At 41.4% G+C, this 22,385-nt stretch overlaps 1 protein-coding gene across 1 annotated transcript in view; it reads right to left on the bottom strand.

The window, feature by feature from the left end:
• PAK5 (p21 (RAC1) activated kinase 5) overlaps nucleotides 1–22,385 on the bottom strand; it is a 273,491-nt gene that overhangs the window by 9,928 nt on the left and 241,178 nt on the right. The window contains exons 5-7 of the mRNA XM_003933206.4: nucleotides 14,565–15,056; nucleotides 11,598–11,731; nucleotides 5,730–5,856 (exon numbers count right to left, since the gene is read on the bottom strand). Of these exons, the coding sequence (XP_003933255.1) occupies nucleotides 5,730–5,856; nucleotides 11,598–11,731; nucleotides 14,565–15,056 (753 nt within the window). The remainder of the gene's footprint in view (nucleotides 1–5,729; nucleotides 5,857–11,597; nucleotides 11,732–14,564; nucleotides 15,057–22,385) is intronic.

Genomic DNA, 22,385 nt, shown 5'->3' with positions numbered 1-22,385 from the left:
TTGTAAGAGGACACGAAAATGCACAGAAGTAAAAATCTTACAGTCCACCACTTGTAGTCTGGGATTATTTGCAAAAGGGGAGAAAAAGTAGTGATGTTGACTATATCAGGTCCCAACCTCCTTATGATATATCACTTTTCTTTACTCCAAGCAGATGGTTGTGTGCTTCGGAAATATCTATGTTGCATATATCCCCATTCAAATAAGGGAGAGGAGAAGCTCCACAAGCATGTGCTCAGAGGTAATATTCAAAATATTTAATAGCCAGATTAATGTAGGCCAATTGGAACCCAGATATAAAGTCAAGCAAAGTCCTAGAGTTACCCTGGGAAATGAGGTGAGGAGGGTCTTGGGAAGGGGCTGGAGTGATGAGGGATACCCTAAGGACTTAAAGCAGTGGCTGTCAACCAACTGGCATGAAAATCTTGCAATATTTTAAAAAATGGATGTAGACACACTAGTAAAACTGACTGAACAATAGCCTTGGCCATACCCAGTGTGAAAGGAAAATAAAAACTCAGGACCCCAATTCATTCTTCCAAGAGGAAAAATTAAACTAAAAGCTGAGTCCTATAAGAAGCTGCCTTCTGTTTTGTTCCTAAGTAGACAGCTACAGGTAATAGGTATCACCACAGGTAGCAACTCTATATTCACATTATATTCTGTAAAGTGCCCATTTGCTGAGCATGAGACAAATACATAATTGACAGTTCTCCTACCTGCTCCTTCTCTCTTGCGACAAGTAGATGACCATACACTCCCTCTTTCCCCTCCAGCCCACTTTTCCCCTTTCCTTCAAATGCATCTTTGGAGAAAGGCACAGACCACAGACAGTTTTTATGAAGCCATGCTTTCTTTTCCTTCCTAATCTACCCTTAACCTTGGCAAAATAAACTTCTAAATTAATTGACACCTGCCTCAGATACTTTTTCATCTTACAGCAGCAAGTAAAATGTACTCCACAGAGACATGGCACAATAGTGTGGGTGGAAGTGAGCTGATGGCAATGCTACTGGCTCCCATGGCCTGTGTGGGATGTGCAGGGATTCAGAAGTTCCTCCAAATCTCAGTGAGGGAATGGGGAAGGGCCTGGCTCAAGCCTGTGGTTGGGACAAGGAGGCAGCCTGCAGGGCAGCTTTCAATCCATGAGTGAAGGGGCTGTAGCTGTGAAGTACAGCGGATGTGCGCCCCCGGACAGCCCAGCCACCGAGAGGACCAGTCAATCCACAGTCAATCCTGCTACCTGCTCACCAGTCCAGGTAGCAGGAGAGTCCAATGACACCAAGACAGGGAGGAGAGAGGAACATGAAGATGCTTCCTATCTCCTTCAACCTGAGGTCCCACGAGCAACACTTGTCTCTCCTTCTCCTGCACTCCAGCCTGGGAATGAGTGAGGGTGGAGGCGGGGGAGGGAGTAGGTGGTGGTTAAATTTGAAAGACTGAGTTTATAAAGGTATCATTTATATCTCATAATAAAGTAGTCGAACTTTGACAGGCAATGTTCAAATTATTCAAGCCAACTAAAATTCATGCTAGAGATTTAAAAAAATAATCTAGCTAGTAGGATGTGGTGAAGAAGTCTGGGTTAGTTTTAGGAAACATGGAAACTATAATTATGGTGTGTGTGTGTGTGTGTGTGTGTGTGTGTGTGTGTGTTTATTTCCAAAACTAGGGTGTGAGTAAATTTGCAACCCCAATACACAGAGAGTAGAGGAACAAACATTCCAATAAATTTTGTTTGCCTGTAAACTTAAGAAACCCAAATGATTGAGGAGGTGAATGTATCAGAATTTTGGTATTGGCAGTTTTAAATTTCAATATCTCTAGTGTGGGTTTCTCTGTGCTGACATGAAAAATACCCAAACCCCTCAAAATATGGCGTCCTAATAACCATCTCCCTGACAAACTGAGATGAGCAATTGAAACTCGACACTTGGAAGTGAGGCCTGTTCTTTTGCTGTAGGAGTGTAAGTGCTTTTACATGATTCTTTATTCATCCAAGTACATAAAAGGCACAATTTTCTAAAAGAACATAATTGCACACATTTGTCCAAATAAATCTGAAAGTAGGTAATGAGAACTCAAGTAATGAGTATAATAAAGCACTGTAGGCAGATCTTAAAAGCAAATCACATAGATGCTAAGCTGAGCCTTACTTTGGATAGAATTGTGCAACTGCGCTGCTTAGGAAACCACCTTTGTCTCATCAATGCAGCTAGGCTAAGAGAACTACTGCTAGTACATTATCCACCTCCTAAAAGGAGAAAATGTAGCTTGTTACCCAAGGGCCACACAAGGAACCTTAGTTTAGAGCTCAGACAAAGCTGCTATGTAAACGTGAGATCCTATCCACCTCTCTTGTGTCCTGGCCAGGAATCAGGGGTCCCACAAAAGAATGGTGGAGGGCTGGGGGGAATGAGGGTGGGCAAAAGATAGTCTATCCACAGGACAGCTACAGGTTTAAAGATAGAATGTAAAAACCTTTGCTCTGTAAATGGCTTGCACTCTAAAGAACTCTGTGCCTGCCTGCTCTAGGGTCTTGGCTAATGCAAAAGAGGGCTGCTTGTGTGCTTGGTTTCTGGGTGCTTCCTTATAAGGTATGCTATTCAATGTGAAATGTATGTAGCATCAGCCTCGCCAAATAGCCTGTTAGATATGAAGCTTCCTGGGTACCACGTAGCCTGACTGAACCAGAATCTCTGGGGATGGGGCCTAAGAATGTGTTTCTTGCTAAGCTTTTCAGCGAGTTCTGATGCTCAGCGAAGCTTGAGAACTTTTGCTTTAAGGAGATGACCCAAGGACAAAGGAACTTAGAGAGGGAACTGAAGGGGCCAGCCTGATGATGGTGCTTCCAGTTCTATGTAAGGTCCACTTCTTCAGCTGCCATATCCAAGAGGTGAGGGGAGGCACCAGAGAGGCTAAACCAATGGGAGACAGAGACATCAGCCAGCCCTGCCACAAGTCTGTGCAGCAGTGCCAAAGGCAAACACAATCCTGGGTCTCCTGACCTTTCACGCTGTGCTTCCTGCAGCAGGAAAAGTTACCTCTGTGGAGTAGCAGAGAAGGGAGGAGGGACAGAGGTCAGATATATTAAAGCAGAATGAATTTTAGCAAGTCATTTCACATATGCTAGCCTCTGCTTATTTAAGAACATTTGAGAGATAATCCTCAGGTCTTCTTCAATGCTCAAATTCTGGTTATTTGAGACAACAAAATTCAAACGTTTAAGGGAGCCAGGCAAGTCATATCAATAAACGAAGAGGGCCAGGTGGAGACAGTGGGACAGTAGTGGTGGGCTCCCCTGCTGAAGAGACGACTGCCTGCTGATGATCAGGGGAAAGTAAAGAGGGAATGGAAGGAACGGTCGTGAGGCCCTGGTTGCTAAAGCAGATCTACAAGAAAAAAACAAACAAGCCCATTCAAAAATGGGCAAAGGATATGAACAGATACTTTACAAAAGAAGACATACAGGAGGTAAACAATGACTTCTTATCTTAGTCTCATTTCTGATTTTGATACTGGGTATGTTCTTACAGCAAGAAAGCCTGTACCATAAATTTCTAGAAACAGAGAAAGTCTGGCTTGAAATTGCTCTTGTAGACCAGTTGAATGCTTGGCAAATCACATTCTGAGACCACGGAGCCCTTGTGTAGGTGCTTTCCTGAGGCAGGCCAGGGAGGATTCTTGACCTTTTCTCATAGCTGCCCCATTCAATATGGGAGATTGAGCAAAAATGCATACACAGTCTTCTTCTCCCTGTATCCGCATCCCTTTGCAATGTGACTTTGCATCTTCTCCTATCAAGAGGTAGAGTCCATTTCCCCACCCCTTGAGTCTGGGCTTGGATATTTAGCAAATACAATATAAGCAGAAGATTTGAAAGGGCCTACACATCAGGGCTTGCCTCTTTTGCTCTTGGTAACTTTGCCACAGATAGCATGTGAATAAGTCTGGGCTACTCTGGGATCTGAGTAATACTTGGCCCTGTTACCTGCCCTGTCCCTGCTGAGAGCCAGCTGACTGCCTAGCAAATGAGTAAGGCCATAACCATAGGCTGATCGCAACTGGAAGAGAGAGCTCAGCTGATACCACATTATGCAAAGATGAGTTGGTGCAGAGATGAGTTATTCAAGTGGAGTCAGACCAAACACTGGCTCACAGATTCCTGAGAAAATAAATGGTGGTTGTTTTAAGCCACTAACTGTTAAGTGGATGTAGCAAAACCTGACTGATACATGCTACTGTACCCTTCTTTCTTAACAGAAGCCACAGAATGGTTAGAGCAATGCCAAAAAGACTTAAAACTCCCCATTAAACACAACCCCAAGTTTGCAGATTGTGTATATATGTACATGGAAATATGGAAGAAATAAGTAATCAGATTGGGGTGATTTTTGTTTTATCCTCTATACTTTTCTGAGTTTACTAAATTTTCTACAATAAGATTTACAATCTTTTTAAAACAACAAGGAAAAAAAAAGGCAAAGTGCTCGGACAGTTTCTTCTGACTGCCCTCTCATCATTCCTGGGCAATTTCTGATATGACATGAACATTTTTCACATGGCAGGGGTTGCTGGGTATAAAAGACAGGAGTATCAAAGAAAAGGTTGGCTCCATTCATGCCAGGGCCATTGCCTCTGGTGGGAGTTTCAGGAGGCTCAAGAGGCCCTGATAGTGAAGAGCTATGCTCTGAAATTCTTTCATTTATCTAAAGCTTTCTTGGAATGTCAACTGATTATTTCCTTGGCTGTTATATTCCATGCCCTGTGCCCTGGTGTGGCTGAAGAGTTTCAGCAGAATCCCTTGAGCAGGTTGTAGTGATGTGAAATGCCGAAATCTGGGCCTGGAAGTATACCCATGTAATACACATCTTCTGTTTGTCCTTCTGGATCCATTTTCTCCCTCCTCCAGGCCTTAGGAAAAAAACCTATATTGACTGCATATTGGCTCCTAGCTGGTTTCAGCCAATGCAGAGCACCAATAGCAAACTAGAAGGAAGGAGAAGAATGAGGTTGGAGGATTTATTCTCTCAGCTATCATCCTGCAGGTTCATCTTGGTTTGGCTTCTACCAAAGATCAGAGCTCCTGCCATATAGCCCTGAAATCTACAGCAATCTCCATTTCCAGATTCTAGTATCCAGGACCTTGCCTCACCACTTCAGGCATAGGGTAGTAGGAGTGACGTTCCATTGTAAAGTACTGCACTAATCCTCATACACTATTTCTTATGATTTTTCTACATCTGCCTACACTCTTATAAACTGTCCGTTTATTACACCACCCTCAAATTACCCAAGTGGAGCTGATCATCTGTTACCTGCAGGGGCTCTGAAAGGTACTATAAACACACATATTCATATGAATGGGTTGGATGCACTCCTAGAGGAGTCAGCTCTTCTCCTCCAACTAAAACAGGGATGTGGCAGAAAAGGAAAAGAAATGTTCATAGTTTCCATTACTTCTTATACTCATTGTTAAAGCGGGAAATTATCCATCAAAGTCAGGCAATTCTGACTAACAACATGACACAGAGGAAGGAATGGTAATTTCTTTTTTTTCTTTTCTTTTTTTTTTTTTTTTTTTTTTTTGTAAAGCTTTCTCGGGCAAGAAGTACTTGACTTGTGACTAAGAAAAATTAGAGTTATAAAAAAGTGTTTCTAGGAGAATTATGCCCATGACAGATAGAGTGTCAAGGAAAACTATGAAGGGCCAAACATGAAAATCTTACCCGGCCATCGCTTGTCAGGAGGATGGAGTCACTTTTTATGTCCCTGTGAATCACTCCTTGGTTATGAAGGTAGGAGAGAGCTCTCAGAACTGACAGGCAGACAGTAGCTATCTGTTCTTCATTCATTCTGGAAAGGAAATACCATTTAAGGAACAAGACAGGTTTAAGAACATCTTTGAAATGCTCAAGAGAGGCAGCTTCTTTGTGCTTTAGTGAACCAGTGCACGTGCTCCAGCACGTATCTGAAAAATCTGCAGTCAAGGGAAGGAAGTCTTTGGGATCTGATTCCCAGAACAAAGGTTTGGCACTGAGAATGACAGGAACCAAATATAAGTCAAATGAAAGAGATCACTATTTGTCAGCTTTTTGGTCATTCATGCAAATGCACTTCAAGGAACACTTTTTATTTTTATTTATTTATTTTTTAGGGGGAGGAGTCTCACTGTCACCTAGGCTGGAGTGCAGCAGCATGATTTCAGCTCACTGAAACCTCGGCCTCTCAGGTTCAAGTGATTCTCCTGCCTCAGCCTCCTAAGTAGTTAGGATTGTAGGCATCCACTACCACACTTGGCTAATTTTTATATTTTTAGTAGAAATTGGGGTTTCTCCACGTTGGCCAGGCTGGAATTGAAACACTCCTGACCTCAGGTGATCCACCCACCTCAGCCTCCCATAGTGCTGGGATAATAGGCATGAGCCACTACACCTGGCTCCATGAACTCTTAACGGATAATTCCATAGGCAGGGACAAGCCTCCAAGGGACAGCACACTGACTAGGTGGACGAAAGTTTCAGGTGTGGCTGTTAACTGATCATAAGAAAATCCTTTAACTCCTTTGGGTCTCATTTTCTTCATCTGAGAAACGGGGACAGCCTCAGTTCTCTTCAAGGCTGAGCTCAGATAAGGTAATCTTTGCATCTCTAATGCCCCCTCTGGGACCTACTCAACTTCTCATTCACCCTCTCTCTTCTTCCTCCAAGAAGCTAGAGGTGTTTGTCACTTCAGGCCCCTTCTCTTAAAAGGACATTTGACCTAGGAAGTTACTAATAACTAAGTGTGAATGGATAGTATTTAAATAAATGGACCATGGGAATGAGAAAGGAAGCAAAGCATTGGTTATAGGCTCCCATATCTCATGACCACACCCCTGTGGCGAAAGTTTTTCCTTCTCCACAGTTTTAGAGGAGGAGGTGGAGGTCAGTACTTGCCCAAGATTGCACAGCTAAGAAATGGCCAGGTCATGATTCAAACCTCACCTCTTTTTGAGTCCAGAACCAACGCTTTCCCACATTCCCATTATCCCATACTGCCTTCACCACTCAAAAGAATGGATTTTTCTAATGAGTGAAATAGTTCAGCCACTGAGAAATCTAGGTGAGAATTTTTTGGATGGCACAGCTTGTGGTGTTGTTGTCCTCAAAAGGACTCATTTAGGCAGCTGCCTAACTCACCCATGTGCAGAAATTCTTCCCTATCTCATATTAAATAACAAATTTAAAAGAGGTTTTAAAGCAAACTATCATGCAAACAGAGGAGACTGCCAGGAGAAACAGAGGGTGTAAATGACCAGAGCCCAAATTTAAGGACTACCTTGTGAACCTCCAGTAATCCCAGGTAAATCTAAGGTCAGCAGAACAAGGAAATGAAAGGCTTTGAATTTGCATTTCAGTCTAGTTGATGCCAAAAGTTCCTGATGGGATTCAAAAGTAAAGTATAAGGAGATAGCGAATTAGGAGAATATTAAAGGTATAAAGTTGACGAGTATGAAGAAACATACACTCCCTCTCAGTGGCTCATGCCTGTAATCCTAGCAATTTTGGAGGCTGAGGCGGGCAGATTTCCTGAGCTCAGGAGTTTGAGACCAGCCCGGCCAATGGGGCGAAACCCTGTCTCTACCAAAAATACAAAAAATTAGCTGGGTGTGGTGGCCCATGCCCATGATCCAAGCTACCGAGGAGGCTGAAGCATGAGAATTGTTTGAACCCGGTGGTGGAGGTTGCAGTGAGCTGAGATCACACCACTGCATTCCAGCCTGGGCCACAGAGTGAGACTCTGTTTCAAAAAAAAGGAGGCATCAGTCTCATACAAAGGCAGGTGAGAAGAAATGTTCTTGCTTAAACAGAGGAAACCGACAACTTCTGTGTTCTGGGTTTTGTGGTGTGTTGATCATTATGCTGAATGATTTTCACATGACCATTTTCACATGTGCCAAAAACACATCCCTCAGAGGTTTAGAGTATTCGCAGCAGGGACAAGCTCACATATACCTTCAAATTAATTCAGGACCAAGAACCACCATATTTAATAAAATTATTTTCTCTTGAATTCCGTGAAATCTGAGTTATCTGAAACAGGTATAAAGATTCTTTACAGGTTGACTATACCAAAAATTACTTGAATCTAACCCCTAGTCACTAACGGGAGGATCCCCTTTGACTGGAATGTGTGACAAATACTTCCTAATCCAATGCCTTTGAAATTAACATGACCAACTGGAGAATGGCTGGTGCATGTCTACTTTTACTTCGTTTCTAAAGAAAAAAAGCTTGGCATGGAATAAAAATGCTTCAGCTCTAGAGTCAACCTCAAATTCAAATCCGGGCTGCACTGGTTATTAAACCTGTGGTCTTGAGGATACCTTTTTAAATTTTGAGATAGGGTATTGCTCTGTTGCCCAAGCAGGAGTGTAATGGCACAATCATAGCTCACCACAGCCTTAAACTTTTGGGCTCGGGTGATCCTCTCATCTTAGCCTCTTGAGTAGCAAGGACTACAGGTACATGCCACCACACCCAGATAATTTTAAAAATTTTTTGTAGAGACAGGGTCTTGCTAAGTTGCCCAGGCTGGTCTCGAATGCCTGCCCTCGAGTGATCCTCCTGCCTTCATCTCCCAAAGATTTTTGAGATTAAAGCCATGAGCCACCATGCCTGGCGAAGAATATTTTTCCTCCTTGAGTTGTAGCTTCATCCCTTGACAGACAGGTATATCAACATCTGCCTCATAGAAATATGTGATGGTTACATGATTAATATGTAAAGAGCTTCATGGTGCTTTGCACTTTCCTTTTACTTCTGGAACCCTCGGCTTCCTGGAAATTAGAAGGATCTGAATTAAGATGTTAGGTTAGTGTTAACACTTCAGTATATATAAGAAACACCTGGGCATCTGACTAGAGCATGGATTCTCATTTAGTTGGTCGGGGATAGTACCTGAGAGTCTGCATTTCTAATAAGCTCCCAGGTCCTCAGACAGCACGGGGGTTAGATGTGTTATCAACCAATCAATAACTCATTCAATAAAGCAGTTACTCAATATCTACTACAGAAAACTCTCTGAACTATCAGTTTAAGATGTTGAATACCAAATAATCAAATATTCAGGTGTTCCTTGAAATGCAATTTATTTTTGCCTCTAGAGTTACTGGATCTTTAAAAGGGAAATTGGTTGACAACTCTGGATGGAGAAAATTAGAAAATACAATGGATTTTAGGGACACACTCTCTTGAGTGGTTTCCATGGATACCAAATAAGAATGGAAAGGAATCTTGACAAAGGTAGAGCTGGTGACTTGAGTAGCCATGTGAAGCTCTGGAAGGTAAGAAAAAAGCTTCTCCCCTGAACACATTTTTATTTTTTGCTTTATATGCGAAAAGCAAAAACTGTATATCACATTTGCCTTATTCTTATATCTTTCCAGTATATGTGTTTCTAACAATTAAGATGATCTTATGTGGTTTTTTGCTGGGCATGTCTTATTGCTACACCAACAAGAGTTTTCCAGCTGAATTGCTGGTGATAAATGTTCATGTCTTCACTCATAACCCTTCATTTTGAGATGGTCTACTCCAGACTGAAAACTGTAGAGCGACAAAAAAAACTCATTTTTGCAAGTATGAATGCCTGTATTTGATCTAGGAACAGTACATTTTAGCCTGACTTACAATTACTGGTTGCTTATTTTAAAGCAAGGAAAAGCAGCTGAGCACGAGTTTGCTGTCTTTTTAGAACAGTTTGTGAAAATATGGTATAAAGGTGTTTTCATTTTCCTGTTCTTAACTATTATTGTATAGAGCTATTAATGCCATTTTTTGGGAAAACCTTAAAAATTGCCCCAAATGTTGACATTGAGTGCATCAAATAACAAATTATCTTTGGTATATTAAATGTTTGTTCTTCATGCATCTGTAATTTAAAGTATAATATTTTGCCTTTGGTACAACTATATAAAAACTCTTGAGTGCTCACATGTTGTATATAAACAAAATACTCTTTGCTGAAAGAAAATTTTCTTTATTGGAATGTGGTTGTAATCATCTTTGTTCAGTTAAGTTTTGTTTTTTTAAAAAAAAAAACAGAATGCAACTTAAAATTTTCTTTGCATCAAGGTATATGCATAACATTGATGCAGTGCGTCACAAAATGAAAGTTTGTATTTAATGAGGAGGTATTTTACACTGTACTTTTTGGTGTTTTTTGGAAAATTTAGATCTATTCTGAAGCTGTTCATTTTTAACAAATAAAATGTTACAAGTATCACATGAAAAAAAAAATCTCATTTTAGTGGAGAAAAAGCAGCATGTTCTAGCCCTCACAGACCTTTCTGGTGCTTTCCTGTTACCTTGCTCTCCATGTATTATATACCTGGATCCACTTTTGATTCAGGTGCCATTTCAATAACATCAGCTAACACTCAATACCTCTTCCTCATGACAACTCTTTCTTAACTTTTGGCATTTTATTTACGATGAAGACCAAGGTTAAAGTTTCCCAAATGTAACGTGCTATTTTATATGTCTATTCCATAGAACCTTGCTTCTCTAAGTATGGTTCATGAACCAGCAGGATTGGCATTGCCTGGGAGTTTGCTATAAATGAGTCTTACACCCCTCTCTAGTGAATCAGGACATGCATTTTGATAAGATCCACAGTGATGTATGTGGACACTGAAATTGAAGAGGCACTGTCCTAGCACATATTCTCTTCTCTGCCTTCAGTGGCATTTTCCTCCCACTTGCCTTCTTAGTAAACTCCTATTCATCTCTCAAAATCCATCTCAGATGTCATCTTATATTAGATAGAAATCTTTCCTGACTCTAATAGAGACATTTAGATATTCTTCTATGCTACACATATATATCTTCCTGATTTTGCATTGATATTATCATGTATTTCTCATTTGTGATGTCCCTGAGGAGATATATCTGAGCCATATTCATTTCTATCTTCTGCATCGCCAGCACTTGCAAAAGAGCCTGGCACATAAAAGGTGCCCAATAAATATTTAATAAAATGGCTGGAACTGGCACATCAGGGAGGCAAATAGCTGAAGCGATAGGCTGGTAATTAACCATTGTTACTTGCAAGAATATTTTAAAACAGAATTGAAGAATTTCTCTGTGCCATGTAGATTCATTATTCTGATACAAAACTTCGACTGATACTCTCCCTGCTCCCTCCTTCACCCGGTATCCTTGGTGATCTTAGCACGCAGCAGCGGTAGGGTAACTTGGGAGAATGAAATTCGGCTTTAGAAATCTATGTAGGTGATGGGAAATTCTATTATTTGTCACCAGAGCTTCAATCTTAGCAGGTTGCTTATTTTAAATCAATGGGTATTAATGCCCTTGTGAGGGCAGGGCAGGAGAACATTAACCAAATGAATGAACTATACATGCCTGATAGCGTAATGGGCCTTCTGGGGAATGAGGTGTAAAGGGTAGTCATATTCCCTGACTCCAAAGTGCCCACAATTTATGAAGAGTTCATAGTCACGGAGACTTTATCCCGGAGAAGAATAAGCAGCATTATCTGGAATAATCCTGGAGAATAATGATAAGAATTATCTGGATAATAAAGAAGCTTACCTGGTGTGAGTCACAATGTCTGTCAAGGCACCACCTTCTAGAAACTCCATGACCACCCAGAGCTCATCACCAACAAGGTAGCTGTTGTACATGTCAACCACGTTGTCATGGTGGTAATCCCGCATGATCACGACCTGGATGAATGGGAAAGATACTTTTGACTTGTGAAGATGAAGTTGCTTTTTGTTCTCTTGTGGACACACCTACAACTGTAAGTAAACTGATTGAGAGGTACTGAGTGTGGGGAATTTTATTCAGAAATCTATGATAGACAAAAAGCATCAAGGGTAGCTAGTAGAAATAAAAGGAATCAAGGTAGCAAATTTGAGAGAAAATGACAGGTCCCCCAGACATTGGAGAGACACAGACAGAGCAAGGAAAACAGGCAGAAAAAAAGCAAGATTCGTCTTCAGAAGAGGGAGTTTGGTTGACTGCCTGCAGGGATATGATCAGATATCCCTAAGGGTCTCCTTTAGAATGCAGGGTTCACAGTCTTCTGCTGGCTATCCTAGCAAAGGGTCACCAACTCATAGTAAGTGAGGGAATGAGTCCCATAAGTGAATGAAGTAAGTTATTGTTAAAACTGGAGCCACACAAGACCAACTTAAATTCTCCTTAGAAGAAGGTATGGGTTGAACCTGAGAGATAGTTGGGCTGAATTCAAAGAATATATATTGAAGATAAATATGGCATAGGCATAAAAAAGGCTAAGGAGCCTGCTTGCTGGAGAGAGCTTCCAGAAATTGCTGCCCTGTGGCTGTTTCCACTGGAGGTTTCAGAGTTTTTAGTGTTAATAATAAATTACAGAATTGTTTACCCACCTCATATTGCTCTGTGTGTTCTGGCATTGTGGTTTGAAAAATAAATTCCAGAAGTCAGGAATGGTAGACTGGGAAGATGCTGAAACCCACTCACCTGGAACTCTGTGAAATTTGGAGCATGTGTGAGAAATAAGCACCCGTGGGAGCTGGAGATGTGTGGAGGCCACTGGGGGCTTCACATGAGCCTCCGTGAAAAATAGAGTTCAGAATTGCAGCTGAGTGCATTCGCACAGTGCCTGTTTATGGATCAAATACCTTCTGCCTACTTCTCAAAGCATAGGAGTGCTTACAATAGAAAGACAAAGAGGTCAAGCAGCCATAGATTGTTCTGGGAGTCAGAAGGTGGATTGTGCATGCCGTCCTGGAGACTAACATCTAACACTGATATCCTGACTTGATATCTTTAGGGCTTAGAGCTCTCATCCACAAAAACTTATCTTTCCCCACAATGCTCTTATAAAATTACTAAAAGAATATTACTGCAAAATACTTGATGTGTTTTCTAACATAATTACTCAACGTTTCCCTTCCTATTTTAGATTTCTTAAGTGATAAGTTTAAAAGGTAAATGAGAAAGTGTAACGTAAATGTTAAAGTACAACAAATATACCGAGATGGGTTGATTCCTTAACATATCAATAGCTCTTAACGCATCCATAAAACAAATGCTAGTACCCCAATTGAAAACTGTATACAGAACATATGATTCGGTGAAGAAGTAAAAATGGCCTATAACCACATAAAATTAAATTTAGCCACACTAGTAATAAAAGTGCTAATGAAAACTGTAAGGTTTATTCATGTCTAGCAGATGAACAGAGATAACATGATAATATAAATGGTGCTGCTGAGGGTGAAAAAGTATTGTTGGTGAGAGTCTAAACTGGTACAAGCTTTCTGGAAATTAACAATGTATATCACTTCTCTAAAAAAAATTACATGTCATTTGATGTGTTCATCCTTCTTCTAGAAATCTAAGAAAATAATCAGATATGACGCCAAAGACATATGTTTAACAACACTCACTGCAAAACAATAAAACTGACAAATTGGAAACAATATAAATCAGGTACTAGTTTTAAATATAATACATATATATGATGGAATATTATTAAGTCATTAAAATTGTGTTTTGGCATGCAGTTAATAGAATGTGTTAATATATTTTATATTAATAAAAATAAGTAATATATGCCTATATATTTTATTAAATGTTAATTTTATTAGTATTAATGTTAACATAAAGTGAAATTTAGAAAGTCACAAAACTACATAAAGTTACCTCATATTTATTAAATCAGAGACTAGTTTAATAAATTTGATACACGTATATGATAGAAGATTATAAGGCCATTAAAATGGTCATTAAGTTTACAGTAATAAATATATGTTAATATATTTTATTTTATATTAATTTTATTAGTATTTCTGTTAACAATTGAAAACCAAGCTACATATATAGAGAATTATCCCAAATGAAAGAAATTTGTAAATAGAAAAATATAGAAAAGAAACACTGAAATATTAATGTAGGCAATTCCTTGACTGGGGGATTTTTGTGGGACTTTTTACTTTCCATATACTCTACAGAAATAAATCATTATTTTTATAATTAGGAAAAAATATTTTAAAGTTCCTAAAGAGCGACAGTCCATTGGTAAACTGACCCTGGTCTATTATTTTAAAAATTGTTTATGGAGGGTATGATGATATCACAATAGTGTAAAATATATGCATACCCACATAGATACAGTGTAGCATGAGACTTAGAATCTGCTAGACAGAGATTCAAGTCCTAGCTCTTCAGTCAACCTGCTGCATGACCCTGGGCTGTTCTCTTCACCTGTTTGAGTCCAGGTTTCCTTGTTAAAATGGTGATAACATCTTTCTGTCTCACAGAGTTGTTGTGAGGATCAAGCTAGATTAATGCTTAGTACAGCGGCTGACACACATGAAGTACTTTATAGAGGTAACAGCCATATGTGCATAGAAAAAAAGACTAGAAGGAAATATTACAGGGGATACTATTTATGTCTTTATATTTTCAGTGCTTTTCTAATGTCCTAAAATGTACATGTGTATAACTTTTGAAATGGGAAATAGATGTTACAAAGGAGAGAAAGGATGACCCAAACACACCCTTTACCTCATTAAAAAGCAGTTCCCGTCTCTGTTGCTTCCGGAGGTCCATTTTCTTCACTGCAACTTGTTTCCCTGTGTGTTTCTCGGTGGCGATGCACACGATGCCGGTTGAGCCTTCCCCGATTTTGATGAAGTTGTCCAAGTATTCCCTGGGGTCTCCTGGGCTGACCACCAGCTGCAGGGCTGCCCGAAACTGTTCATGGGACACCCTGGAGGGCTGCTGGTCAGAGGAGGAGCCCCAGCTGGGCGGCGGGTAGGTGCTGGATGAGAGGCTGAGGGAGCTCAGGTAGGAAGCGGTGGAGATGTACTGCGAACTGCTCTGCAGGGAAGGGTGGTGGTACAAGGTGGCTTTGTGGTACCCAGCCGGGTACTGGTGGCTGCTTGAGGAATAGCCTGCTTTGCTTTGACTTTGAGGTAGTTTGGCAGGGCCCCTGGGGTAGGTGTCAGACCCTGACAGTGGAGGGCTGAGGACCATCTGTGCCCGATCGTAATCCACCTGGGAAGACAGACATGGATAGAGAGTATTCACATGCTAGATCTGAATGCTACAGCCGGGTGGTGAGTGAGCTGACTGACAGCTGGCAGAATGAGGATCACCAGGGGGAGATGAGAGGATCTGGCTGGGGCACCAGCAGAACCAGCCACACCTAGCGAAGGGCCTTCTCTGGTGCGTGTGCAGGTTAGTTCGTGTGTCTTATCCAAGGTGGACTTGCTGGGTAAGCCCTATTTTCTTGCTCAGGAATGAAAAATCTCATCCCTCATTAAAGGACATTAGTTTTCAGCTAGCATTTCGGGGAGACATTTCAGGGGTAGGAGGCCTTTTCCCGTGCTTCTGAACTCACATACTAGAGGGTGGTATGGACGTATACATATAACATACGTATAACGCAGCAGATGTAGGTACAGGGGTGTGATCCTACAGGATGTTCACACCCCTATACCTACATCTGCTGCGTTATACGTATGTTATATGAACATACGTATAACATACGTATAACACAGTGTGAACTCCCTGTGCTAAGTGGTGTGAATCACAGGGTGATTCCCTGTGCTAAGTGGTGTGAACCACTGGGTGATTCCCTGTGCTAAGTGGTGTGAACCACAGGGTGAACATGTACAATGTTCTCACCAAATAAGAACGAATATAATTGAGAGTGACCAGACTTTGCCGGGGATGTGTGAAATGAAAATGAGGCTAGACCTCAAAGAGACCCCAGCAAAGAATATCCACTCTGACTTGGATAAGTGGGATGAGGGGATTTAGTGGAGGAGAATGGGCGAGCCAGCGAGGGGATCACTGGTATATGACACTATGTGTAGGTCCAGCCATCACTTCCTGGAAAGAATCAGGAAGGAGCTCTGGCCACCCCTGGAATGGCAGAGGCCCGGATGGTAAAGATACCATATCTTATCATGCAGCATGCTCCTTGCCCAGGGCAGAAAATGCCAATCCATCAATGCACTCTGTTTTGGAAGATCCCGATGACAACACAGTGCCGGATACATAGAAGGTCCTCAGAAAAGATTTGTTGATTGTACTTCCAAGATTGCTCAGTGACTTGTGCCTCCTGACATTCATATTCCTGTGTAGTCCCCTTCTACACTGCATCAGGGTCCATAAGAGTGATCAAAGAATAAGGCAGAGATGATGGCAAGCTCCTTTGGTCACTTACTCAGATCATTTATTTTGGCTTTCACCAGCCAGAATCCTTTGGAAGGGCTGGGTGCAGTTGCTCATGCCAGTAATCCCAGAGCTTTGGAAGGCTAAAGCTGAAGGATCACTTGAGCCCAGGAGTTCAAGCCTGCAGTGAGCTATGATTGCATCACTGCACTCCAGCCTGGGTGACAGAGTGAAACCCTGTCTCAAAAATAATAATGATAATAAAAGGGAGAGGTCCATATGGCATGAAACTGAGGACTCCTGCTAAGAGCTAGCTAGAAATTGAAGCCTTCTGCCAAACAGCCATGTGAGCCATTCTGGAGGTGGATCCTTCAAGCCCAGGTGATCTTGCAGATGACTGTATCCCTGGTTGATATCTTGACTGCAACCTCATGCAACCAAGGTCTTCATGATCTGCCCCCTGGCAGCTTCTCAGTCCATCTTCCTTAGCTGACCCTCTCCACTATAGCTTAGCCTCTCTGCTGTTCCTTAAACACTAAGCCTGGATCTGCCTCAGAATCCTGCATGTGCCACTCCCTCTGCTCAAACCACCCCTCCTAGGAGAAGGATCTTGCTTTTTTCCTCACTCAGTTGCAGTCAGGATGTCAGATGCAGATCCCAAGCAGAACCAATCAGCTAAGCCCTCCTCTCAATTTGTGACCTACAGAAACTGTGAAATAGTAAATGTTTGTTATTTTAAGTTTTGGGGTTAATTAGTTGAACAGCACTATTTTATTGCTTCATGAGGCAGTTTGTTTTAAGTCATGAAGTTTTGTTATGCAGCAATATTGATAGCTAGTACATGGGGGAAAATTAAGAGTTCTGTTAGCCATGTTAAGTTTGAGAGAGTCATTGGACATCCATGTGGAGTTGTCACTTAGGAGACTTTGACATGCTCCAAGTTCATGGAAGAGTTAAGGCTAAAACATGAATCTGTGAGTCATCAGTGTTTAGTTCATATTAAAAGCCATGATGCTGAATGTGTAAGAAATGGTCTGAGGACCCCAATGTCTAGATACCAGAAAGAGCAGAGGGATCTTGCAAAAAGGAGGAGAGGAGTGACCAGTGCTGTAGAAAGGAAACTAAGGAAGCAAGGTGTCTTGGAGCCAAGGGAGAAAACTATTTCAAGAAGGAAGAATTAATGAATCCTGTCAAATGCCACTGAGAAGTGGGATGGGGCATGTTGTTCATTGGATATGATGACATGGTAGAGGCAAGCAGGTGTTTCAAGTTCCTGCCCCATCGCATTGCATAGGAAGATGCTTATTCTATCACGTTGTGGAGCAAGGACTGCACACAGTGGCCTTTTAAAATTGCTACCATAGCACCATGCACAGTTCTCCTGCACTGTCCACTGGTTCTACAATGACACTGCCTGGCCTGCTGAACGTTCAGCAATGCAGCCCTTCCAGCCTCAAAACCATCGCACTCTACTAGGTGAATTCACCACTCAGACAGCCTTGGCACCAACCGGCAGGAACCAGGGCAGCTGCTAAGCTGCCTTCCTGCCCTGGTTGCAGAGAGAACACATGCTTTCAAGGGGCACAGGAATGAATTCTGACTCTGATAATTTTAGTCAAATCAGCCTCTCTGAGTCTTAGTTTCCTTTTCTGTAAAATGGAGTAATAATAATATTTCCTTAGGTCACAGTGAACTCTAAAGGACCAAACACATAAAAGTATTCAGACAATGACTGGCCAAGAAATTCTACCTGACATTATTATATAAAGTACTTAGCACCAAAATGAGAATGCAAAATAAAATAAATAATAACTGTAATATTATCAAACTATCTAGCATTTATTGAAGACATACAATGTACTTGTGATATATATATATGTATATATATATATATTCCTATACATTAATCCTCAAAGCAATAAGATATCTTTAATTGTAATATATTGAACAATGTATAGTTAAAATATTAAAAAACAAGCTGATTATTTTCAAAGCCTCTGTATTTGTGCTACACAAAGAAAACATGTGTGTGTGCTTGTGTGTGTGTGTATGATGGAAAGGGGAGTGGTAAGTGTCAGTGTAAGTTAAACAACTGGATTCTTCCTTTAATAAGCTCCAGGTTAATCAAGTCTAGGCTAGTCAGCAAGGCCAGGGTGTGAAGAGAAATAAGGTATTTGGCTTTTATTTCTGCAAGTGTGCCCTGGGAGCCATCACATGCCATTATCACCTGTGTCTTCCTTGGTGGACCTGCTCCTGTACTTTCAATGAAATTGAATTCATTCCCCATAGCACGTATAACTGATCTCTGAAGATACATTAAAAACGGGAAAGCTGCATTCTGCAGGAATCACAAACACCGCTTTGCACTAATTTAGGCCACTTTTCTTCCTTATCACCTGTCAGCAGGATTATCTGAGTCCCCCCTTAACAGCCAGCATGTGGCATAAAGAAGCCTGCCTGCACCAAGGGGAAAAATTCCAGGCAAAGACGAACTGCAGAGCTCTGCTGGGAGCTAACTATCTTCAAAATTAGGCTGCGAGATAAAAAGGTGCTGTTGTCTTTCATGGCTGCTGGTAAGAGGTGCAGACTTTTAAAAAAGAAGGGGTTGAGGAACAGCCAGTATTATAAAAGACAATTTTTTGAACCAAACCCGAGGCACACCCATCAAAGGAGAATGAATTGTTCACTTCAAGTGAGGGAACATGTGGTCTTTCCTTAGAGGGCAAATCACTGATTTCGTGAAGGAGAAATGCATGGGTGACCCCATCTGGGGCCACCAAGTCACTGAACCCCCAAGGAATCCAGGGCAAACAGCTCCACACTTCCAAGGGGATGACATAACCTAGTTCTCTTGCCTGGGTCAGTCCTTCACTCCCAGTGGGATGGCATCCAGCACACTGGCCCACAGGCCTGCTCCTTTGCCTACCTTGGCATTTCCAACATTCATTGTCACCTCCCTGATCTGTATAATCAAGGTAGGGCTGGGTGCTCTCTCTCTCTCTCTCTCTCTCTCTTTTTTTTTTTTTTTTTTTTTTTTTTTTTTTTTTTTTTGAGACAGAGTTTCGCTTTTATTGCCCAGGCTGGAATACAATGGCACGATCTCGGCTCACTGCAACTTCTGCTTCCCGGGTTCAAGCGATTCTCCTTCCTCGGCTTCCTGAGTAGCTGGGATTACAGGCATGTGCCACCATGCTGGCTAATTTTGTATTTATAGAAGAGACAGGGTTTCTCTATATTGGTCGGGCTGGTCTAGAACTCCCAACCTCAGGCGATCCACCCAACTTGGCCTCCCAAAGTGCTGGCATTGCAGGTGTGAGTCAACACATCTGGCCATTCTCTCCTCATTAAAATGCATAGAGGTTCTCCTAGGAGCCATCGTGGGGCCTCTTTGGTCAAGCGACTGCTATGTTAGAAGTACATCCTTGCAGTAGTAACAAATATTTATAAGAATAATAGTGTTTGGTATTTGTTGAGTGCTTTTTACATACCAAGGACTGTTCTAAGCACACTATGTATACTCTTGCATGTAAACCTCAAGTTGGACAATTAAATAGGCTCTGTAATTCCTCCATTTTACAGGTAAGAAGACTGAGGCACAGTGGATTTAAGTAGGTCATGCAAAGGTCCCAAAGCTACAAAGAAAGGAGAACTGGGATTCAAATCTAGACAGAGTTGTTTTAGTACTTGGGTCCTTGAAAATTCACAGAGATAGGCACCAATGATGAGTGGGGGATGTGGTCTGAACAGAGGCGGGCAGAGCAGGAAGTGACAATCACAGAGATAAAGCCTGGTCAGGGTGTTTCACTGGGCACCCAGATGTCTAGGCAGCCTGGAGCAAAATGCAAGAATTGGACCAGAACATGATGGATGATAATGTCTAAGAGAGGGGGTGAAAGACAAATTAAGGTTTTTTTTTTTAAATTTATTATTATTATTATTATTTGGCTTGTTTGAACAGTTTTGGCTTAGAGAAATCAGCTCAAAATACACCAAAAAAGGAATAGTCATCACAGCAAAACGGGTGGATTATCTATGTACGTCATTCATCATTTTCCTTTTTGTTTCGGTCAAAGTGGAACTTTGCATTAAGTTACAACACCAATCAGGCTTTCTTCTGTATGTTCTTTCGAGGAAGAAAGTGCAAGCTTTCTTCTGTGATGAGGCCTCCTTGCCCTCTCACATCACTCTTGGACTTTCATAATTAAGCAAATATTCCATTCTAAATTGCCTTTCTCATAGTACCTATATTTGGAAGGGGGAAAACCACAAATGATCAATTTGTACATCCCTAATGTTTTACACACACATGTTCATGCATGTGAGAAAGATGTGCAAAGCAATCCAGCTTACACTGTGCAACCTTCTCTATGACTTGATTTATTAATATATTCTAGGGGAAAAAATGAGTAGGCTTGAAGTCCATGTAAGCAGACCTATCTTTGGTATTGTGAATGGGATTTGGGACTATTTAGTGAAACCACAATGCAGTGGAATTGGATCAGTGAAAGGAACAGTATTTAATAAGCAAATCCAGTGTATCTCTCATCACCTATGATCCAGATCATTTCCAAAAGACTTATTCACATCATTTACCCTTGCAGATCTTATAGCAAGGGTACGGGGTGAAGAGCAAGGGTGGGAAACGGCAATGTTAGAGAAAAAACAACAAAGGCATTCTTCCCACCCCTCTGAAGAGAACAGTGCTATGATTTTGTGAAGGAGTAACTCCTTACAAAGAAACCATGGTCTGCAAAGTTTTCAGGGGGATTTCCATATGGCATGATGTAATGAGAGAAGACCAGATCAATCGTTTTGGAAATTATAACCCAGCTGCTAAACAGCTTAGCTGCGGGGTTACCAGCTCATTAATTGTCATTGAAAATTTGATAAATTTTAAGAAGAAATTCTGTCTACAGGAATCTTTAGAAATGCTGACAAAATGAACAAGCAGTCGTGATTGTGATTTCCTCTTTTTTTGGAAATGGTTAATAACATATACTTGTTTTTTAGCTTCCTGACAGTTTTTTGTTTACCATATAAATTAATACTTAAAGAAACGTGCTTTGTCATGTCTCTATTCAAACATGATCGAAAAAGAGCAAAAAAGAGAGGTTGTATTATATAAGGGAATAAATAATCCCCAGTTAACGACTCAGCCAGACTACATTTCTACAACAAGCTCAACATCTCTAAGGATAGGGTCAGACACAGGCTTGTGATGTATCAAAATTATAAATAATTATAGCGATGAATTCATTTAATCAATCAATTTCACCAGAGGTACGCTGGGGTGGACAGGGCATAAAACTCCACACAGCTATCAATTGCTCCGATTACAGCTGGCTATCAGCCAGAATTCCCCTGATCCATGTTAGTTAAATGCACATTAATCTGAATTTGGCAGTGTAATCAAGGACCTAACTGAACTGTGAAATTGAATTCTGCAGTAGAACATAATTTGACCATTTTATGCCAAGGCTGGGGGCGGGGTGGGGGGAAGCTTGGTGAAGGGAGGGTGGGAGAAAGGAGAGAAGGATAAAAATCCTGCAGCAGATCTATTTGTCACTGTGGCCTTCTGTCCTGAGGGCAGGGAGGCCATGGCTGGAGCCTCGGGTGTGTGGGCATGGCCACGGTGTGGGTCTGTGCCCACAGAATGAGGACCTCAGAATGTTCCGTAAAGGATGGCGAATTACAAGGAGTGGGAGGCAGCTGGTTCCAGCACCTGAATGTGATGCTCCAATACACCTTTTTGGAGCACAATAAAAAAAAGAGACTGCTCATCTCAAAAATGAAAACGCCAGGCTGGGTGCTGCTTGCTCTCCATAAATCAAACACAAGATAAAAGTGAATCACAGTCCTCTATTATCTGAGCATGGAAAGGACATCTTAAATTGTCCTGACTTGACTCAAAGGAAAATTTAACAGGACCAGCCTTGGCTTTGGAAGGGAAAACAACTGCTTGTAAGAATTCTGGAATCATTAACTCGCATTCTCTGCAGCGACATGATAGAGACTGACAATTAGGGGAATGGGATTCATTAAACTCTGTAGCTCCTCTGTCTTTCTGGTTGTGCCGTGCAAATGCACACTGGCCTCAAGTGATCCGCCCATGTTGACCTTCCAAAGCACTGGGGTTACAGGCATAAGCCACTGCACCTACGTAGCAGATCCCTCATTCTTCACTCAGAACTTCTGACTAGGCCA

The sequence above is a fragment of the Saimiri boliviensis genome, chromosome 9 (genome assembly GCF_048565385.1).
Source record: "Saimiri boliviensis isolate mSaiBol1 chromosome 9, mSaiBol1.pri, whole genome shotgun sequence".
In the NCBI taxonomy this organism is placed as follows: domain Eukaryota; kingdom Metazoa; phylum Chordata; class Mammalia; order Primates; family Cebidae; genus Saimiri; species Saimiri boliviensis.
The sequence above is the reverse complement of the archived record's forward strand: the minus strand, read 5'-3'. Positions and strand labels throughout refer to the sequence as shown.